Source organism: Triticum dicoccoides, chromosome 4A (genome assembly GCF_002162155.2).
Source record: "Triticum dicoccoides isolate Atlit2015 ecotype Zavitan chromosome 4A, WEW_v2.0, whole genome shotgun sequence".
NCBI lineage: Eukaryota > Viridiplantae > Streptophyta > Magnoliopsida > Poales > Poaceae > Triticum > Triticum dicoccoides.
In genome coordinates, this window is record NC_041386.1 from 493,839,824 (window position 1) to 493,862,786 (window position 22,963).

At 42.1% G+C, this 22,963-nt stretch overlaps 1 protein-coding gene across 2 annotated transcripts; it reads right to left on the minus strand.

The window, feature by feature from the left end:
- Nucleotides 1-6,546: 6,546 nt before the first annotated feature.
- On the minus strand, nt 6,547-22,580 carry LOC119286366 (mRNA-capping enzyme-like). 2 transcript variants are annotated; one of them, XM_037565740.1, is made up of 18 exons: nt 22,362-22,580; nt 19,997-20,180; nt 19,444-19,579; nt 19,126-19,277; nt 18,761-18,844; nt 18,630-18,692; nt 17,849-17,986; nt 17,566-17,775; nt 17,177-17,290; nt 15,488-15,537; nt 13,610-13,772; nt 13,403-13,525; nt 12,880-13,008; nt 12,698-12,796; nt 8,394-8,483; nt 8,215-8,299; nt 7,489-7,619; nt 6,547-7,051 (listed from the first exon to the last, which is right to left on the minus strand). In XM_037565740.1, exons 2-18 carry the CDS (start codon nt 20,132-20,134, stop codon nt 6,887-6,889), a joined length of 2,070 nt encoding a protein of 689 aa, XP_037421637.1. In that variant the 5' UTR covers nt 20,135-20,180; nt 22,362-22,580; the 3' UTR covers nt 6,547-6,886. The 2 variants fall into 2 exon arrangements, with proteins under 2 accessions (XP_037421637.1, XP_037421639.1); XM_037565742.1 differs by having other exon boundaries at nt 6,915-7,051; nt 8,225-8,299.
- Between the last annotated feature and the right edge of the window lie 383 nt (nt 22,581-22,963).

A 22,963-nucleotide genomic window follows, 5' to 3' on the forward strand; every position in this document is an offset into this window, starting at 1 on the left:
ATGGAATAAATGGATGGAGAGATGCCACATGCAACACTTATTCTAGGCTGTTAGAGTAGAACGAGAGAAGTAATGAAAGCGGTGTCCTCTTTATTAGATGAGATCTGCTATTTATACAAAGGGAAGAGACATCACTAGGAAGGCATCTGTTCAGGGAGGTGCCTATTCGGCAGGGAACCGACGCGGCAGATGCAACTGTCTGCGGTTAGTAAAAGCAGGGATTGTCCCTTAATTAACAATCATTAATTAATCCTAACACTCCCCCTAATCAATGCTTGATTATGAGCAGACTTCATCTTGATAAAGATTCTCCTTGAAAACCCTTTGGGAAAAATGTAAGGAGATACGTGTTTGATATGTTGCTAAAACTCCTTCAAACCCGGTGGGAAAAATAAGGAGAAAATGGTACAACATATATTGGTCATTGTCTCTTTTAACTCAATACGAGAAAACTCATAGAGTTTAGAGGACAATAAATATGTCATATATACTTTCCCAAAAACCCCGGTGGGGAAAACAGAAAGTATGACATATGATCTCATGTTGATATTATCTCATTAAAAACCTTTATGAGAACCTGTATAGTAAACTCATGAAGGGAAAAAGAGTATAATATGATGCATTGAACAGGAATAACTTAGGAAGATACTCCCCCTGATTCTTGCAAATTCCAAAGCCGTCACCTACCAATTCCATGAACATGTTTCTGGAATGTAAAAGTTGGTAGAGACTTGGTGAACAAATCAGTTGAATGATTTGACTTGCAAGATATGCAATATAAAGATATTGCTTATTAGTAACCTGTTTGCATCCGGGCAACACAAGCAACACTATCATTGAGATAATGGTTGGTGGATGTAGCCATGAGGTCTTTTTTTTGAAGACTCTTCATGAGAGGGCTACCACACCTAGTATGAACACTAAGATTGTCTACGATCTGACATATTGGGGATCTGATCGAAGTATCCAATGATATCGGTGTTCACATTTCTGTGAAACTGAAAAACCAGGACAAGATGTTTGATGCATTTGGAGATATCAAAGATATTCTTGAGTACCAACCAATTGTGTTTGGTGGATCCAATGGCATTATGGAACGTTGAGTCCCAATATCTCATTTCCAACAACTCTTGGTCTAAATAGATCATTCTTTACGTCTAGAGAATGAACTACCATGAGAGTTAATGATGGATAAGATTTGTCCACAATGAATTTCTCCAATATATTATGGATATAGACAATATAGTATACCATAACATATGAATGAAGGTGCTCAAGTTGTAGTAACGAGCGGTGTTTTGGTTTACCCAAATCCTTCATTTTAAAGTCCGTCATTTAGATGATTACATGTGTTGTCGTTGCAGACACACAAACATGGATAATCATCATTGTAGGAGTAATCCTTGTGTATAAGGATCTCACTACGTCAGTTGTACCATATGTACTGACAATAATAAGTCGTATGGTGACTTACTGAATTTACACAATGTATGTTGCATTTTGTATTTCGATTCAGAATTGAGATCCCACGGGAATCAATCATATATGTCTGAATCTAGTGATCCACATGGATATGTAATCACTACATCTATCAACTGCAGAGATAGATGATTTTGTACTTCCAATGATATAAGTTATCGGAATGGGATTCCACCTCTGGAGAATAGTTGGGTATCTACATGAACCCTTGTGCTACAATACTTGCTCCCTGTTCACCACCTTGTTGTTCTCAATTCCGTTTCCAGAATAAAATTGGTGTAGGTATTGCTTATGAACACCTTGCCATTACTGAGCAAGATCATTTCTACCTAGATTATACCCTTTGCTTGAGTTCAGTCTAAGTGTTGTTCACACTTTGCCATGGCCATGGTCTTTGGATCTGAGTCATTTGAAAGGTTTTTGCAATCTAGTTGAGAAATGTACGTCGACAATTGTAGACTTCCGGTTATATGTTTCTCCAGAATCTATATATCAATATATAGTTGATGGAAATATCGTTACCCATGGTGACTACTCGCGATTTCCAATGCGATTGAGTCGGGTATTCCGATGTCCCGATCATTGTGTGCACTATGACCTGGGTTGGTGGAGGTTTCACGTCCACTGGGTGTATACTACCCATCAGGTGTCAGTCAACGTGAAGTTGACTTGCATTTACTGATTCACAGGCCTTGATATCCTTGCTTGCGAGAAGTTGAATCCTGATGTACTATTGCCGTACTTCTCCCCATGTTGCTTTGAACGGGGAGTTGAGTGGTTTTAGTTGGTACCTCCACTCTTTTCGACATATTCAGGATTGTAGGATTGTCTGACACCTTTATAGTCAGTAAATGAATCTGGCAGGTTATTTGCAATGTGTTGCAAATATTCTGAACGCATGGTTTCGATCTTTGAGTACGTGGATTTGAGGCAGAAATGTGTTGAACATTCCACTAATTTCCTGGCATTCTTTATGGTACTTGAAATCTCCCCCTGATGCCTGGAAATGTTCCTCATTGAATCAGCATACAGGCCTTGAATAACTCCCCATGCGAGGAGCTTGAGGTATTGACAGAACTACAGTTATTCCTCACATAGATCCCAACTATATGTTGAGGGGCCAATGATGTATGCCGGGTGGTGATATCGGTATGCAACCGAATTACCGCAGATAGAAAATACTTGATAGATATCCACATATCAAAGATAGAGGGGAATAATATTATGCAGTTATGTCATGAGCGTGTAAACTGCATGACTCCAACGTAAAGTTGGTAAGTTGCAATTCCAAAGTAAAGATAATGCAATGAGCCTAACTTCTTTGGATAAAGGATTCTACCAAACCATTTTGAGTCTAGACATTAGGACAAATTGCTAAACTTCAATCCGAGGGCCATAGAGAAAGGCACTCAAGGAGAATTCTGCAATGCTATCCATACGATTTTCTTGAAATCGATGTCAGGAAAATGAGCCAATGGTTTTGTGTGAATAAAGCACACACTTAATACCATCATGTAGATATGTCTTTTAGAACCATGGAATACCTGAATAGTCTAGTCAATGGAGGGAAGAGCCACTTACCTCAACTTGATGCATTCAAGGAGTCTGAGTGGTTCAGCGTAGACTTTAAGGTGTGCGAGCCTTAAAATTAGCTTCCCTGTGTCACTTGTAGTGCACATAAAATCCAAATGTTGTTAGAATTTAGCATCATAATAATCATAAACTATTGGAATTGCTAATAGTTTCGGTTTCAACCCAATGTCTCGATGACCAAGGCCAGTATGCCAAGTATGTCATGTACAAGACACTTTGGAAAACTATCACGTACACAACATGTGGTACGGGTTGTGTCGTATGTGTAGTACAATCCAGATGATACACAGAGAATGTATTTGCCATATCCGTTGCATATGGTAAAGAGAAGTTATTTCTCTTTGTTGTCATCATAAGTTTCGCTATGGAAACTATTTTGACGGATACCTTCATAGTTTAGTAGGGTACAAGTTAAACCTGGGAAGCAATAAAGCATCTCGATGTTACTCGGGTACCCACAGGGATAGTAAATATGACTCGAGTTGAGCCAACAAATACCTCATCGCGTCTAGCGATTTTAAAATATCTCCTTTCTCTCAATGAGAGTGGAAACATTGGACTCCCCTGAGTATAGAGTTTGTGGTGCATATGTCCACAAGGCACATATCATTTTTCATCGGATTGACTCCCGTAGAAATCTATATATAGACATGAAGATTCTCAGTATGAAAATCACTGTCAAATATATAGAATACATACAAATGTATTTGTACCAAAGTGCTGATACAATATATTGTGATGTACAATATATGATGACAACAATACTTATGTTCTTATTAGAACATCATAAATGGACATAAATTATGTTGACCACTCAGGAAATTGAGAGACTAGACGAAGTCTTCAAACATGTTAGTTGAGTCATATTCAACCATCATATTCTCCGTGCCCATAGGGTCCCATCACTGCTGGTGATGTCGGGTTGAAGGTTGAAGTGAGCTCCAAACCTTTGCCCTTGAGGTCTGTTGTGTCCTAGGAATTGCTGATACAGAATAACCAGATGCAGAGATCTGAATCGATATAATGCCTTATGATGTATAAGACAATATTTTTCTGTTAGCGATTTGATTCCGACCAGAGGTTAATCATGTGGTCCTGGATTGCACACACTATTCCACAAGACACAAGAGTGATCATGATGTCCATACCCAGGTAGGGTAGTGGTGGCGATTGAGGGCGAATGCCTCAAATTCTCTAGCCATCGGTTACCAGAGATAGTTAATTTACGATTAGTAAATTGAAGACCATCATGGTAATGTTGTAAAATTAATGGATATTTCAAGAAGTTATCTTGAAATCATTAATGTGAATCTCAAATTGCTAAGCATGACACCTTGAAGATAATCTCCAAAATGAAGTAGATCTCGCAGCACTAGGGAGTATAATCTGATGAAATCAGTAGATACTCACTCCTAATGCCTTATGTCATGACTTAGTAAAATGCATGGGAGTGTACAATGTTGTGCAATCATAATGTCAAATTTGAAAAAATGTAGGCTTAAACAGTAGTGGTGATAATCTGCAAAGCAGTAAATCTACACACTACCTCGGGATCCCAATACATCAATTTCAAGAAATCACTAAGAATTTTGCATATGTATTTGCAAGAAATTGAAAATCTCAATTGCAAATAGATGTATTAATCTCGACATGTAGCAAACATGGAGATACATACATTCCGGAATACATCGTACTCAACAGAAATACACCACTATAATGAATAGTAATGATGTTGCAAACTTGATGTTCAAGTGAAACTTGAATTGTATAGACCCCAAATTAAATGTGATGATCTTGTATCAAGTTTCAAGATAATTCAGCAGGGTGAATTAATATTTTGCGAGAGAAAATTAATCTCAATCGCTATGAGATTGTTTTGCGAGAGAAGAAAATCTCAATCGCAAATTAATATTGTTGTGCGAGAAAACTTAATCTCAATCACAAGACAATGTTGTTGTACTAATAAGACATGTTATAGGGATTGCTAAAAAGCAAACACATCGAACATGCCACATATAATAACCACATATTTTCTGGAATTTTAAACTGAACAGAAAATGGGCTAAATGATGATCTGCACATGGCCTAACGTTACTGGTGCTAATCAACAGCAACTAGTTAGACCAAGCTGCAATATCCCGAAACTTCCAGGAATTAGCCGTAAAACAATGACAGAGGCAAGTTTTGACCTATTTCGGAAATAGGTGAAGCCAAAAGGCTGAAATGCAAAACTTGCGAAGAGATAAGGTTCCTATCTCTTTACTCCCGAGCGCTTTCGACCAGGAGAAATCCTGTAACCGCCCGCCGCTGTTTTGGCACACCGGCCAGGGCCGCGACCGTGGGAGCGCCGTCGTCTCCGCTATGGGAGCCACGCCGAAGGGCGCCGCTGCCTCCGGGGCCGGAGGGCCAGCCGAGTGCCGTTGCCTCGGGCGCCGCTGGACGGATGCAAGCCGAGGGCGCGGCGTCGCCTTAGTCTTCCGCGCCGCGCCGCGGTTGGGTGCCGCCTTCGCGGGCGCCGAGGCTGTCGTCCGCGGCGTGCGTAGTGGGAGAGCGTCTCGCCATGCGCGTGTGCGCCGGGCATCGCCGCGGTCACGCTTTAGGCGGCCTCGCGCCGAGGCCGCGCCGCCACATCATGGCTGGTGCGCCGGAGGGCGTTGCCGTTTCGTCGAGGTCCGCGCAGCGCCTCCGCGTTGAGAGGTCAAGGCCAGCAGTCGTGCCCCGCGTTAGAGGCCGGCAGACACCTCGACGCATCGCTGGACAGCCGTGTGTGTGCAAGGTGCATGGACGCGGGCGCCGCTGGCGATGCTGATGAAAAGCAACGGCAGTTGTCGCTTGATCCAGTGCAGTGCAGGAAGAATTGAAGAACGCATGGTACCTTTTTCCTTTTTCATCAATGAATCGATGGGAATCCATTGGCGTTCGTTGTTGAGGCCTTCAATTCTTGAATCGATGGAGATCCACAACCTCTGTTCTTTCTCATTCTGCCCTGACTGTCGCGCAGGACAGAGCCGCCGGTCCAAGCGTTGGCCGTTGGTCGCTCCTGTGGACACGCTGCCGGGAGCCCGCGGTCGCGCATGGGTGCCGCCTTCCGCCGGGAACACCGCGTTGCCGCGGAATAGCCATTGAGGTGTGCGCGGCGCCATGCGCTGCCTTTGCTAGTGCTGGAGCGTTGGCTTCCTTTGCCACGCAGGGCCAGAGGGCATCGCGACGCTGCGCACTCGCTGCCGGCAGTTTGGCCGTGAAATCGCTCCGCCAGAGGGCGTGCTGATAACGTGTTAAGCTCTTTATTAGATGAGATCTGCTATTTATACAAAGGGAAGAGACATCACTAGGAAGGCATCTGTTCAGGGAGGTGCCTATTCGGCAGGGAACCGACGCGGCAGATGCAACTGTCTGCGGTTAGTAAAAGCAGGGATTGTCCCTTAATTAACAATCATTAATTAATCCTAACATAGGATAATAAGAGGCATTCCCGAGCTCAATGCACCCTCGGCATTAGGACACTTTTGGCAATACTACAAGACAAGACTTGAACACGCTCCCTCTCTTGTTAAAAGACTAACTATACTACACCCATGAAACTAAACCATAGGAGAGAATCCAGAAACATGATACAAGATTTACAGGACTACTCTGCTGCGACAACTATATACAGGCGGTAGGCACACAACAAGTGCAAAGAATTAGTCGGCTGGCCGGCCATCAACATACGGCCCTAAACCTCTACTAATTACACAAGCTAATGGAACCAGCCGACGCCCAGCCCAGAGAGACGGGGCAGCGGCGCTCTAGCACTACTCCAACAAGGCTAACACTACTGTGGTAGCATCTGCCCTCTCCGCCGATGTTGTGCCATCTTTGCATGGGCCATCCTTTCATCAGCCTTCTTCCTATCAGCATACATCGGGAGGGAAATTATCTCAGTGATCTCTTCTAGAAGCTTGTCTTCGGTTATATTGTCTGTGATGCTCCTCATTACCTGCAGATAACACAATATGATACTGTCAGAGGATTATAGTAATTCAAAATCTAGCAAGGTGATGATTTCTTTTTCATGGAAAAAGGAAACAGTTATAGCAAATTATTTCAGGGGCCAGATTTTATTTAGCCTCTATGTATAAATAAATATTGTAATTTTAGCACACATCAATGATTTCAAATGAAAAAGATATATCTTTTCGTATTAAAAGAACCATGATTATATCCAGATGCACAGTATGTACTCCCTCCGTTTCTAAATATAAGCCATTTTGGAGATTTCAATACGGACTACATATGGATGTATATAAAAAATATCTTAGAGTGTAGATTCACTCATTTTGCTCCGTTTGTAGTCCGTATTGGAATCTCTAAAATGTCTTATATTTAGGAAAGGAGGGAGTAAATTCCAACACAGATAAGGGCTAGAGAATCAACCTTGCGATATGTGTTGATATCATTAGGAGTCGATTTATCGAATCTAACGCGCATGCAGACCCAACACTGTTGTTCCTTATTCCAAGAGCACTCAACAATCCTCCCAGAGATAGATGATGGATCTTCTCCATCTGCACAAGTTTCAGAAAACAAGCATAAATATGCAACCAATACACCTCATCAGCTAGACCATGAATAGGGGAAACTACTCAAATTCCAGCATAACAGTAAGCAAGAAGAGCAAATATGCTCCTAGAATACAATGATTTAAGTCTGCAGGTCATTCAACTATAGATGTAGTGCTATACATAGCTGAAGGATAATATCCTCGGCAATTTTTAAATGTGTGGGAAAATATATTAGAGATTGCAGGCTCCCTACAAATTGGCTCCAAACCCATTAATGTGCAAATAAAGTGTTCTGGTAGATGAAGGTATAGTATAGATGCATAAACCTGGTCATGTTTAAGCTAGTCAGTCATTCCAAAAAAGCAGATGTAAGTCTTGGATATATATTTTGTGTTTGGGACTTACACGAAGTGAATAAGAGTACAATGATGTCCTAATAAGATAAATAAGTTATCTTATTCACAATTGCATGAGAAAATATACAAACTTGTCTATGAGAGACGTGCTTTCATTGCATGAGAAAATATACAAACTTGTTTATGAGAAACACGCTGTCAAGTGTGCAAAAATAAAATGCCCATAAAAATTGCAGCATTACTTGGAAATACCATCCAAGAACCATCCATGAGTTTCTTTTTGCCTCTCTCGTAAAGAAAAACGAGCTGGCGATTATCATTGCCAACCTGCACAATTAGGTATGACGAAATAAACCCCACCATATAAAAAAACAAATAAACCATTTAAAGCAACAATACTGGAAACAATGGCCACACAAACCTCAAACAAAAAGTCAACTGAATTCATTTCAGGGTATTTCCACTTAAGAAGACCTTCATGGGTGCGAGTTACATAAGGATCATCCCAGCCCTAATGAACAAGCACAAATAAAGGTGTGTTAGCCAAGACAAACAGATTGCACTTCTTGAAGCCTGAAATAAACTACTCCTAACCATGATAAGAATCGCCAATGATAGAAGTGTAGACACATTATTCATGTACGGTCAGAGGAAGCTCAAGAACACACATAAGTAGGAGCGTCATTACAAATATTCAAGTCTATAACTGTATCAATAAATACAGATAGTCAACATGCATTCCCCTAAAAAGGCCGGTGTTGTTTGTTCATCATGTGGATAAATTATTGCTAAAATGGACTACTCGAGCATGTGAAGAGCGTGTGTACTACAGCAACGGACCCACAGGAGAAAGCGACAATGGGCTCCAAGGGAGAAAGCTATGGCCCTCTTCCTCTTCCCCTCCCTCTCCATCTCTCTCTCACATCTAAGGTCTTCCTGAAGCTATCTTCCCCTGCCTCTCCATCTGTCTCTCTTCCTCCACTCCCTCACTTAAGATCTTGTAAGTCAATGCATGATCTCATACTGCTCTCAAGCACAAAGAGACACTAAACACGGTGGTTACCCAGTGGTGCTAGCACACATCATGGCAGACTAAGCACAAAACAGGAAACGTCTCTAGGGAACTTTTTGGAAGAATAGCATATCTTGGGCAGAAGCGTAACAAGAGTAACACCAAAAACATGAACTCTTGGTGCAAGGTGAACTAAATGGCCAATGGAAACAAACAGAAGAAATTTGCACGTAGGGTCTCTGACAGGGAAGCTTCGGGAGCTAGTTGATGCAGCGGTGAGGAGAGGTGTTGATATCCTTTGCGTCCAAGAAACCAAATGGAGAGGACAGAAGGCGAAGGAGGTCGAGGATACCGGCTTCAAGCTGTGGTACACAGGGACGGCTGCAAACAGAAATGGCGTAGGCATCTTGATCAACAAGAGCCTCAAGTATGGAGTGGTAGACGTCAAGAGACGTGGGGACCGGATTATCCTGGTCAAGCTGGTAGTTGAGGACTTGGTTCTCAATGTTATCAGCGCATATGCCCCGCAAGTAGGCCACAATGAGAACACCAAGAGGGAGTTCTGGGAAGGCCTGGAAGACATGGTTAGGAGTGTACCGATTGGTGAGAAGCTCTTCATAGGAGGAGACCTCAATGGCCACGTGGGTACATCTAACACAGGTTTTGAAGGGGCGCACGGGGGCTTTGGCTATGGCATCAGGAATCAAGAAGGAGAAGATGTCTTAAGCTTTGCTCTAGCCTACAACATGATTGTAGCTAACACCCTCTTTAGAAAGAGAGAATCACATCTGGTGACTTTTAGTAGTGGCCAACACTCTAGCCAGATTGATTTCATCCTCTCGAGAAGAGAAGATAGGCGTGCGTGCCTAGACTGTAAGGTGATACCTGGAGAGAGTGTTGTACCCCAGCATAAGCTGGTGGTTGCTGACTTCCACTTTCGGATTCGTGTCTAGCGGGATAAGCGTGCCAAAGTCGCTAGAACGAAGTGGTGGAAGCTCAAGGGGGAGGTAGCTCTAGCGTTCAAGGAGATGGTCATTAAGGAGGGCCCTTGGGAGGAAGGAGGAGATGTGAACAATGTGTGGACGAATATGGCGACTTGCATTCGTAAGGTGGCCTCGGAGGAGCTTGGAGTGTCCAGGGAAAGGAGAAGCGAAGATAAGGATACCTGGTGGTGGAATGATGATGTCCAGAAGGCGATTAAAGAGAAGAAAGATTGCTTCAAACGCCTATACCTGGATAGGAGTGCAGACAACATAGAGAAGTACAAGATGGCGAAGAAGGCCGCAAAGCGAGCTGTTGGTGAAGCAAGGGGTCGGGCATATGAGGACCTCAAACAACGGTTAGGCACGAAGGAAGGTGAAAGGGACATCTATAAGATGGCCAAGATCCAAGAGAGGAAGACGAGGGATATTGGCCAAGTCAAATGCATCAAGGACGGAGCAGGCCAACTCTTGGTGAAGGACGAGGAGATTAAGCATAGATGGCGGGAGTACTTCGACAAGCTGTTCAATGGGGAGAATGAGAGTTCTACCATTGAACTGGACGACTCCTTTGATGAGACCAGCATGCGTTTTGTGCGGCGAATCCAGGAGTCTGAGGTCAAGGAGGCTTTAAAAAGGATGAAAGGAGGCAAGGCGATGGGCCCTGATTGTATCCCCATTGAGGTGTGGAAAGGTCTCGGGGACATAGCGATAGTATGGCTAACCAAGCTTTTCAACCTCATTTTTCGAGCAAACAAGATGCTAGAAGAATGGAGACGGAGTATATTAGTACCAATCTTCAAGAACAAGGGGGATGTTCAGAGTTGTACTAATTACCGTGGAATTAAGCTGATGAGCCATACAATGAAGCTATGGGAGAGAGTCATTGAGCACCGCTTAAGAAGAATGACAAGCGTGACCAAAAATCAGTTTGGTTTCATGCCTGGGAGGTCGACCATGGAAGCCATTTTCTTGGTACGACAACTTATGGAGAGATATAGGGAGCAAAAGAAGGACTTGCATATGGTGTTCATTGACTTGGAGAATGCCTATGATAAGATACCGCGGAATGTCATGTGGTGGACCTTGGAGAAACACAAAGTCCCAGCAAAGTACATTACCCTCATCAAGGACATGTACGATAATGTTGTGACAAGTGTTCGAACAAGTGATGTCGACACTGATGACTTCCTGATTAAGATAGGACTGCATCAGGGGTCAGCTTTGAGCCCTTATCTTTTTGCATTGGTGATGGATGAGGTCACAAGGGATATACAAGGAGATATCCCATGGTGTATGCTCTTTGCGGATGATGTGGTGCTAGTTGACGATAGTCGGACGGGGGTAAATAGGAAGTTAGAGTTATGGAGACAAACCTTGGAATCGAAAGGGTTTAGGCTTAGTAGAACTAAAACCGAGTACATGATGTGCGGTTTCAGTACTACTAGGTGTGAGGAGGAGGTTAGCCTTGATGGCCAGGTGGTACCTCAGAAGGACACCTTTCGGTATTTGGGGTCAATGCTGCAGGAGGATGGGGGTATTGATGAAGATGTGAACCATCGAATCAAAGCCGGATGGATGAAGTGGCGCCAAGCTTCCGGCATTCTCTGTGACAAGAGAGTGCCACAAAAGCTAAAAGGCAAGTTCTACAGGACGGCGGTTCGACCCGCAATGTTGTATGGCGCTGAGTGTTGGCCGAATAAAAGGCGACATGTTCAACAGTTAGGTTTGGCGGAGATGCGTATGTTGAGATGGATGTGTGGCCACACGAGGAAGGATAGAGTCCGGAATGATGATATACGAGATAGAGTTGGGGTAGCACCAATTGAAGAGAAGCTTGTCCAACATCGTCTGAGATGGTTTGGGCATATTCAGCGCAGGCCTCCAGAAGCTCCGGTGCATAGTGGACGGCTAAAGCGTGCGGAGAATGTCAAGAGAGGGCGGGGTAGACCGAATTTGACATGGGAGGAGTCCGTTAACGTTAAGAGAGACCTGAAGGATTGGAGTATCACCAAAGAGCTAGCTATGGACAGGGGTGCGTGGAAGCTTGCTATCCATGTGCCAGAGCCATGAGTTGGTTGCGAGATCTTATGGGTTTCACCTCTAGCCTACCCCAACTTGTTTGGGACTAAAGGCTTTGTTGTTGTTGTTGTTGTTGTTGCTACCACAAAGCTTTTACGCTGTAGATTGATTAGCACATTTTCTGCCTTCCAAGTATCTCACAAGACTATTTGTGTTCCTGATGATTAATATAGTCAGCTGCAAACTGAAATAAACAGCTCAATAGACAGGTTTGCATCATAATGCTACGAGTCTATATTGTTCTCAAGAAGGCCACATGACTCCTATGTATATAACCAGGATCCACTTCATGCTTGCAACTCAAACTGGCATGTAAATTCAGGCAGTGCCACAACCAAATAATGTTAAGGCGGAAAATAAAATGGGAGATTAAAATTGAAGTAATAGACTACAGTTCAAATACTTAGAAGTCCGGTAGTTTCCAAAAATCAGGGAGACTAAAATGTTAACATTTTTCTCTTCTGCTTGTAGTAGAAAATCCAAGATTATGTTACAAATGTAGTTTCATGAGGTTTTATCAAAACAAATATAATCATGTAGTTCACCATTATAGCTTGTTTTCTTCCTTATGCATCTATGCATTGCATCAACTTGCACTGGAATTTCAGCTTTCAAGTTTCCAGTACAGTCACCGAAAGAAGACAAACATACCTGAAATATCAGGCCATCAGCATCATGGCAAAGTGATGGGATAAACTCCTTCAGTACCCTTTTTGCTGTATGCAGAAGCCAGAAATCCTTTCTCCGGGCCTGGTAGAGCACCCAAACATAAGAAATGTACTTCAACTCATCAAAATGGAACATTAAAATGTAGCAGGTCCGAATCCAATTACCGAAAATAGCTCCATATCATATTTGTACATTGGATTGCTCTTAGCACCACTCTCAAACATTTTTCTCTCGTTATGGCGTGGCCGGATTATTTCATCTTCAATTAATCTCCACCTCTCAGAGAAAGGCAACTGCATACAAAAATACTATGAAATTAAAACTATACTAAGGCCAAGAACTAATTGCACCGATAAGGTCTAACTGTAACAAAACCTACCACAAAAGTACTCATATTGGTAAGATGATATGATAGACATAGTAAATACAAACTTCGATATTTACTTTGACAAAGTATACATCAATTAAATATGATGGCAAGTTGTAACACAAAGGAATACTGTGATTACTATTTCCATAAACATGTGCAGCAACAAGAAATTTTGTAGTCGCTCAAAATGACAGAGGATGGACCACAGCAGTTATCTAAGTAAGGCATTAATAATAGACGAAGAGGCTGACTTCCAGGTAATAATTCAACGAAGGGTGCTCAATGTTCCTTCAATGGAAGGAAACTATAATAGATACCTTTGTCTTGGACACTGAATCAAGTGCCATCAGATCATACGCTAAGTACCTCCTCTTCAATCCTGAATCAGGTACTGTATCTATAATCATTTCCCCGTCAATCAATGTCATATCATGTGGACCCTTCAATTGGCGAAGAAATAAGGTTAGATATGTAAACAGAAATGTACTACGATGGATTCTCCTGCATCAGGAGGAGGACATTACTTCATTCAGGTTCCTATGGGGAAAGCGCATCTGAACTCTCCTAAAGCAAAAATTCCGATCAATCAAGAAACAACCATCCCTCATTATAAGCATCATATATCGGGTTCCGTCAGCTTTCCAAGTAGCATAATAGTATCGCTGTCTAAGTAGCTGCAGATTATCACTGCAATCAGCAAAAGAGAATGCATTAGAGAAAAGGCCACATAAGGGAGAAGGAGATAAACCAAAATCGATAATGGTCCATTCAGAACAATAGAATTTTGCAGAACCTTGCCTGTTCACCTACCATCTAAGTAACTATTGTTTTCTTAAAGCTAGCTGTTGCCACCACCCACTAAGTATTAGCTTGTAGGATCAGAACAAACCAACATCTTTTAATGTTAACACTAGGACAAGCTTCACGAACATTTACAGTGCCTTGCTTCATGAACACCTTAAGGCTCCGCTTGGTTGGTCGTTTTGCAGCCAATTACACGTGGAAAAGATACCTCCATAACGAAATACCTCCGGAGTACTTGGATTGTCGTTTCCGCATTGTAAATTTTACCCCTGGTTTTACGTTACAGTTGTAATCCGCTGGTAATCCGCCTGTTTCCAAAACACTGCTCCTTCCGTCGTTTTTCCTCGTATCAGCAACCAAAGCAAGCTCCGCAGCCGCCGCCTTTCACCGGAGACACCACTGTCAAACTCAAGGGCCGTCGGCCCGTCGCCTCTTGCAGTCCTGCCACATCGCCGCCGAGCTTCGGGCTGACGCTGCCGCCGCGTCCGTGACGTCGCCGGAGCGCCTTCTCGCACCGCCGCCGGAGCACCTCCGCGCGCCGGCACTGCAGCCAGATCCCGCAGCCGTCGTGGCCCCGCTCCGCCACAGGGAGGGCCGAGGAACACGGGCATGGTGGGGGCGTCTAGCTGGCACCGTCGGCCGCCGGCCTTGCAGTTCATTGTGTTCCCGCCGCCAACGACACAACGCATGGGAACACTCCCTGAACCAAGTGAGAAACAAGACGAACCAAGCGCGCTGTAGACTCCCCTTGTATATCCGGTTGTATTTTACTGATCTCCAGTAATTTACAGGGGTAATCAATATACACTTGTAAAACTTTACAGGGAATCCAAGCGGGGCCTAAGGTTAGCTGTTAAAACCAATCACTAATCTTAGTATTACTAGCAAAGATACACACCCAATGCACTTTTTGTCTTACGCAAAAAAATGCACTTTTTGTCAACTATACGAGTCATAAAAATATAACACCTCCTGATTTAGAACTCCTTTTTTTAATTTCTTGAAACTTGGTGCGGTTTTAATGATATAAAACGGTATGGCAACCATTACACTTTATGACAAATATTTCATGTGGAGCAGCAAACAAGGTCAGTGCTCAGTAGTCATAGCGTCATGACTAAGGAATAAGGAATGGATTGCGGTGAGATTCATCATAATTTCAAAAGAGAGGTTGCAAAGTTTAATTAGTATGGTGTAATTAAGGGATTAACTGTACAATTACGACATAATTTTCAGATATATCAACTTTTTTTTGAGACATCAGATTAGAGTGGGTCGCTAAGATGGTATGCATCGACCCTAACTGCGAACGAATCATCACTCTTTAATATATGAAAAGGGGGATAAGCTATATGAATTGATACATAGAAGAAAGTACTCCAATTTCAGAATGAGGACAGCATGCGTGTATCAGAGATTCTTAAAAAGGTAGGGTGCATAGTTTCACAAAACGAACGGGTGTATTTACTCAACAGGTGCTGATTTGCAATTTATGATAATGCCTTACAAGAGAAATTTAAGAGAGAAAAACATAAGATGGTAGAATAATTTATTTAATATTATAAACAATATATGCAGTAGGGTTTACCGTTGGTTACCTGTCAAGAGAGACTGGGTGTGATCCTGGAAATTGTGCATGCCCTCTCGCCTATAACCAAAGAAAGGATGTAAGAAAGAAACTTCTTTTGAAGCTACATATACATAAAAATTGCAGAAACAAAATAATTTACAAAGATTGCAACATGGAAGTGTCAAATGGAAGTATCGCATAAAATAATTAGTTATGAACAGGCAAAAGACACAGAAAACGCACTATAATAGCATGTTCCACCCATGCCATAATACAATATATACAGACATGCTAAACTGAGCCTGCGCGCATTATTTCTTAGCATACGCTCTGTCCAGTTCGACCCAACCGGCCAGTACGCGTTAACTAGCCAGAGGGGGCGCGCGTCGGGAAAATTCCATCGTAACGATTTACGACCAATACTGGTCCACGCGCTTCGCTAGTCCCCTTCCTTCGTGAAAAAACAATCACTACATACTGATCCAAGCATTACTACACAGCAGTAATACGGTTACCATGCGTCATGATGAAAGCATCTCTAATTCCTTCGTTGGTAGTTTCATTACCATCCAGCATCCACTCCATTCTTTTTACTGCTAACAATTACTTAGAATGGAGTAATGCGTTAACCAAGCAAGGGTGTGTATTTTTCAACGAAAAGGCACATGCAGTAATGCGTTACTACATAGCAACCTGATTTTACTACATTCCAGGATTGAAGCATCTTTCGCTGGTCAAATAATTTGTTTCATTACCATCCACTCCATCCCTTTTACTGCTAACAATTAGAGAGCATGTAGTAATTGGTTACTACATATTAGAATGAATTTACTAGGTTTACGAGGCCGAGGGATCGAACCATCTCATTGCTTGGTAAAGAATTCTCGTCCATTACCATCTCTTCTATCTATATTACTGCCAAAAACTAATGACCTTCGGATCGGGACGTCGTAGACGATGCATGGTAACCAAATTAAATCCATTACTTTTTCTTAGAAACAGTTTTACCCTCAAATATTTTAGCGGTGGAGAAGCCTACTCCCGGTGTGACCTGCCCACCTAATTAGACCGGAGCGCACGCTAAGACGTTATGCGCGCTCGCTCACAATAGCGCAGCCCACACGCGCACGTGCGCACACACACACACACACACTTTGAATGTTCATATTGAAAACGCCACACACACACACACACACACACACACACTTTGAATGTTCATATTGAAAACGCCATAACCCATTTCAGGAGTTCAGTTTGATGACAGAAAAGCACATTATTTGCATATTATTTCACACAGCTTAGTAAAATAGTTAATATGTAGGTGCACACCATGTCGAACCATCACATCATGTGAAATGAGCAAATGCTTGCATAAATACTTCCCGTTAGATTTCATTCACAAGCTCTGCAGTACTTGACATACAGCAACACTGCATGCATGTACTCTCTGCTCACTTGAAAATTCGTAACATTTGAGCTATTCCCCCTCCATCCCGAAATATAAGGTGCGAGCATTTTCCCAGCAATTAGATGTCAACTTCGCATCATGTATTAATCCACGTGTGGTTGGAATAATCATTGGTTAAAGTTAAATTTGCATAACATGTGCACCTTCTATTCTGGGATGGGGAGAGTACTCTACAAACAGCAATACTGGTGTTTGATGTTATCCACACAAAAATGCTAGTTGAGCACGAATAAGAAAATGTGTACTTACAGGGGGAAGTTCAAGCAAACGATAGCATACGATCCGCAGAGCCTCTTGCTGATCAAAAGGTACATCGTCTCCCAGCACATCATCATTGGTGATGACTTTCTCCTCTACATCATTCTGCAAGATACAAGAGGATGTCTCAAGAACAAAACAATAAATCAGTTATCAGACAAATAATGTTGCTTGAAAATGAACAAACATGATCCATGATATGGTTGGCTCCATCTGTAATGTTCAAAAGTAAAATTCAAATACTCAAGTAGAAGGTGCGAAGAAATAGAAGTTACATAGCAGTTTGTATTCCAACAATTGAAAAAGGATCAACGGGTACAAGGAAGCAGCCTACAATTACTTGGAATAATTTTACCTAAATAAAAGGGGAAAATACATACATGTACTGGTGAAACATCACCGTTGTCATCATCATCATCTGGCTTAGCTTCACCATTTAGATCAAGATCAGAAGGCCTCTTCCATTCTGGTGTTGAAGGGCATGTTACAATTATATTCTCAGGAACCTCGTGATAAAATGAATACAATGCTTCAATGTAGTCCCTCTTATATATACCAGGAGGTCGCCTTTGAGCAAAAATACGTATTGCCTAGGGGGAAAATTGATGTCAAGACAAATAGTAGAACTACATTGAAAAAACACTCAGTGTCTAGTTGCCCTACCTCAGCAACACAAGAGATGCGTGTACGCATGAGGTAATGAATAATCATGAAACCTGTACGATTATGACCATGGGTACAGTGAACTAGAATATACTTGGGAGTCTTGGTATGCTTTTGTCGTTCAAGATACATCATCACCTGAAAATAGCAAAATAATTGCATAAATAGCTTCTGATGAGCTTTTTATATAGATATATGGTCGTTAATTAATGACCTACAAGCACATCAATTAACTCTACAGTAGAAAAAACTAACCACATGGAATGAAGAGTGTCTAATAAGAAAAGAAGAAAGTCACCACAGCCACAAAAAAAGGTGAAGATCCATATGCATGTTTATATCATCAAACTCGTGTGCCCCGGCGTATTGTTTTACAAAAAAAAAAAAAGAGGTGAGCTTGCAAGTACTATGCACCATACCAATGAACTGAAAAAACAAATCAATAAATATGATAAATGAAAAAGGGCTAGATCGAATGAGCAACGTGGTGTAAATTAGCACACAAAAAAACTGCTGAACACATAGCACACATCATGATAATTATCGACCAATCCACAAATAAGTGGCTTGTCACTCAAGCTAAGGTGCCATTGATAACTACATCGTGGTTTAAAGCATCATGTGAAAGATAGTAAGATACGAAGTGGGAAATAATTGGGGTGAAAAGGAGATGCCAAATAAGATATCAAGAATTAAGCATCAGACTGAATAAATACACACCATCCAGAATAATATATACTGATAATGTAAATATCTGTATCAAAAATATTGTTGTTGTTACCTCATAGACAAATGCGTTAACAGATTCATTATCTGGTACAGCATCTCTTCCCTTGCAAGGAATCTAAAAATGGAAATGTTTAGGAAGGAGTACTTCAAAATAAAAGATGTGTTTAAGCTAAGCTCTCTCACCTTGAGATGCTTAGTACCTTGCTTTGTCCACTCTGCTGGTGAGTAATATCGAGAAGTATTAGTCAGATCAATCACCAGCCCTATCTGAAAAAAAAAAGAAAAATTAATACAGAAGTAAAATTATCTTTCGGTAACAAGTAGCTAACTAGGAACACATTCATACAGAAGGAAGGGGTGCCAATGGTATCAAGTATACACCCTTGATATAAATAAGAGATAGTTAAGTAAACTAAACATGTTGTAAGAGCACTTCAAATTGGCATTTTTTCTGTGTGAATAACCCATTTTGCATATAAATAGGTACAACATGCCCAGACATAACACATATGGTAAACACTAGAAATTATCAACCAAACAATACTTACTTCACGGCCAGCTTTTCTTTGCTTGTTTACTACTTGTTTGGAAGAATATCTTTTGCCAGGAGGAACTGATTCATTGAATGTTTCATCAAGAGGAACTTTGGAGGGTATGATTTTATCTATTGGCTCACCAAATGCAGGACAATCCAACCAACCTGAAATCAAACCATGAAAATACAAATACTAAAAATCCATTTATTTAAAAAAATACCATAAATAGAAATTGCCGAAGTGAAAGAGAGAATATAAGGTATAAAATATATATTTTATATTATCAACAATTAGAAGAGCTCGTTAGAAAACAATTTGACTTATTCATACCCTCAGGTGCCTCTTTAATCCGGCCTCTACCAACTTTGATTGGAGGTGCATAATCATTCCTTATCTGCTGAGGGTGTTGCATTGAGCCTTCATCCTGGTGCTCTCTCTTCAATTTCCTCCGCCTCTCTTCACGCTCCTAGTAACAAGAGCAGAATTTGCATAAAAATGATAGAGCTAGCAACACCAAATAAAACCAGTTTGCATGCTTTCTGGTAAGAAAACAAGCGGTTATTGTTTTTGCATGGTGCAAATTTAAGTGGAAAATGAAGTTACACATATGAACCAACTTTGCTGTAAAAACACAATCCCCACAAAAAAGGATATTTCATTATGATCCTGATGCAGAGTACATCTACAATTTTTATCTTGAAAGCCGCGATGATACATACCAAATTATCAATGATAACCATCTCTCTGTCAGTAATTTTCTTCAGCTAACAATGTTAACCTAGCACACATGTCTAATAAGACATAGTTTATATTTCAATTATAACTTACACAATGAGCAATTCACAGCAAATGGAAAACTATAACCAGAATGAGTACTACATACCCTTCGCAATGTTGCAACAGCAGACTCAACATGTTCCTCCTCATGCGCATAATCAGCCTCACCAGGTGGTTCTTCATAAGGCTGCTCATCCTCTTCTTCAGGCAATGGTGATGCGTTCAAATCCATAGAGAATGTCATTCAACATCCACTACATATATCCTTCAGATCGAGTTGAGACATGCACCTAATAACAAACACAATACAGATTTTCGGAAGTCATTAGTTAATTAGGAATAGATACAGTAAAAGGCATTCAAATCACTAGTGGAAAGATAATCAACTTTGAGATATGACAGCCACAGCAAGCTAAAATAAGATAACAAGAAAATAAAACGGGTAGTTCGGAACTACGTGCAAGCTGAAAGACTAAGGGAGAAGAAACAGTTTACTAGAGCTTCATTCACAGATAATGCATTCTTAGAAACACAATGAATCCTACGGAAGGGTTCCATTCTTAATTTCTTATAAAAACCACAGATATGAATACGCATCACATGGCTATTACCATAACGACTGCCTGGTCCCAGTAAATTTTAAGCTACTATATCTCAGACAGGTGATGTTTCTGTTTATAGATTAACATGATGCATAAACAAAAACGGAAACCACAGATACAGGAATAAGTGCAGGATATGGAACATAATAAAATATTTGTTGCAATGCAAAACCACTTAGAACATGCATAAAGCCACAAACATAGTTCATAAATTCTTCTTTTAGGAAAAAAAGATAAGGAGATAATTCTCGTTCGAGCATTAAACATTTTTCCTGCCACAACAACAATTAACCTAGTTGTAACATAAATATAGGATTCAATTATTACAATATGAAACGTTGATCTTCTTTCTGGATTATTAGTTCATTTGGTATTTTCCCTTGCTTATTTGAATGCTTAATGTTTTCCGAATGATGAATATCATTTTTTTTCTTAAAATTTGAATGGTGACAAATATTTCATGGCCCATTCATCGCTCTCACCTACCCTTAGACAGCCTGGGCCAAAGCCCATCTCCCGTACTTCTCTCCCTCCTCCCCTTATCCTCTTCCCATTGGCTGATGGGCCAAATGTCTCCCTTAAGTCTAACCTCTCTCATAAGAGAATTCTGATTTACGGAGCTCAGAAATGCTGACAATCTTAAAGTCAGTCAAAAATCCTAACCAGAACTCCACCATCTCATTTTGTAAGGCATGAAAAATTTCTAATCTTTCCCATATTGTTTGACAGGATTTGCCTCTGGTACTCAGTGTGGGTGTTTTCTTTCCTTTTTACCCCTGACGTACCAAGTGACTTATTGCTAATGTTCTAATTTCCAATCGCTAATCATATGAGCGCTAGAGGAGCCTGCATGCTGAAGGGCCAGATCCCAAAGGGCAACAAACCACATGCAAGAGGCGTGCAGTGAGGCTAGCGATTCAGTTATTAGCAGAGGATGTGATCACCCAATTATTAGGGAAATTAGTGATGGCACATTGGTTCAGCGAGCGAGGGGTTGGTAGGTTTTTATATGGCGTTACTTACCGTGCAGAAGGGGATAACGGCTAATAAAAAGATATAGGAGTACCATTGAATGAATGGCATTGACTACTTATTAGCTCAGAGTCTCCGCAGAAAATAAAGGAAACAAACTATTAAAGGCTACTAGTCGTTAGGAGTGAAGATGAATTAATCATTTCTGCCAGAAAAAAAAACCGAAATAACTATCAGGTTAGCATTGCATCACACATTTAAGAAGCAGAATGAATCCAACACCATGTTTTCGGATGTGAAAACCCACAATACTAAGAAAATATCCATCAGGATATGTATAGAAGGGGCTTGTAATGCATGCACGAACAAGCAATATGCATAGACAAGAAAAGAAGACGATCCAAGTCAAATCAGAGCATGCTGATACTCGCAGCAGTATAACGGCAAGAGTGCATATCAGCGAATTACTCCGACCCCTCTCTCACATCTTCTACCACGCAATCCATCAAATCGAAAAAAGCATCAAATCAAACACCCAAAAGATTGCCACAATCGAGTGTTTTTCGACGCCATTGCTTCTTCCAGGCAATATAATGTTCTCGAATTGGGAAGCTAACTGGGGTTCATGGCTACAGGTGGCGAACACGCATGGAAAAACGCAAGAACAAAACCACACCGTTCCGAAGTCCGAACCCACCATCCAGGCCCCACACCCTCCCCGTGCGAGGCGGCAGCGAGTGCACGCCCGGCCTGTAGGGTTCGCGACTCGGGAGGCCGAATCAGCAAATTGCCCGCGCCCCGAACATCGAACCGCACCAGCACCACAAGCTAAGCATGGAGGCGCACCGCGCCGAGCGCACGCTGACCCAGGAGAGGAGAGAAATGGGCAAAGCGTACCTCACGCGCGACGGCTGAGGCGGGGGTCGAGACGCCGAGCGTCCCGCCGGGCAGAGCAGCGGAGGGCGGTGCCCGCACCGGCGAGCACCGCGGGGCGGAGGAGAAGGGGGATTGGGGGAAGGGTTTAGGGGAGCAAAGGATCTGCGGGTTAGGGTTTGGAAGCGGCCATGCGAAGAGGGCCCCAAACCGGTTCGAACCGAGTCGAGAGGAAGGGGAACGCGGAAGTGAGTTGCGGCCGAGGTGGGGCGTGGGGGTGACCTTTATGAGCGTGAGCTCGGCGTACCACGTGCTCGCGTGCACGCGGCCATCCGGACGCTGCCACCCGGGCGCTTTGCACTGGTAGAGCCGTGTGGCGCACGGCGGGCTTTTGCTCACGAGCGGTGTACAGCCAAGCCGCTGAACTCAAGCACTCACACCATCTACCCGGCCGCCTTATTAGGACATCTCCAACAGTTTGTATGTTAGCTTGTTGGTAAAATATGTCATGTCATCAACCAACACCTTAACATACAACAACTTCAATGAATTGTATGTAGTTTGCCCAATACGATGTGAGATAATAAATAATGTGCTCTCTCATTCTACATTGGAGCTTGTGCAAA

Bases quoted from the DNA above. Each gene is read 5' to 3' on its own strand.
- LOC119286366 (XM_037565740.1), bottom strand. From the start codon at position 20,134: ATGACATTCTCTATGGATTTGAACGCATCACCATTGCCTGAAGAAGAG. The intron at 18,693-18,760 runs GTGAGAGAGCTT...TTCCATTTTTAG, and splicing joins AAGGTACTAAGCATCTCAAG to ATTCCTTGCAAGGGAAGAGA. The intron at 13,009-13,402 runs GTATCTATTATA...TTTTGTATGCAG, and splicing joins ATTCAGTGTCCAAGACAAAG to TTGCCTTTCTCTGAGAGGTG.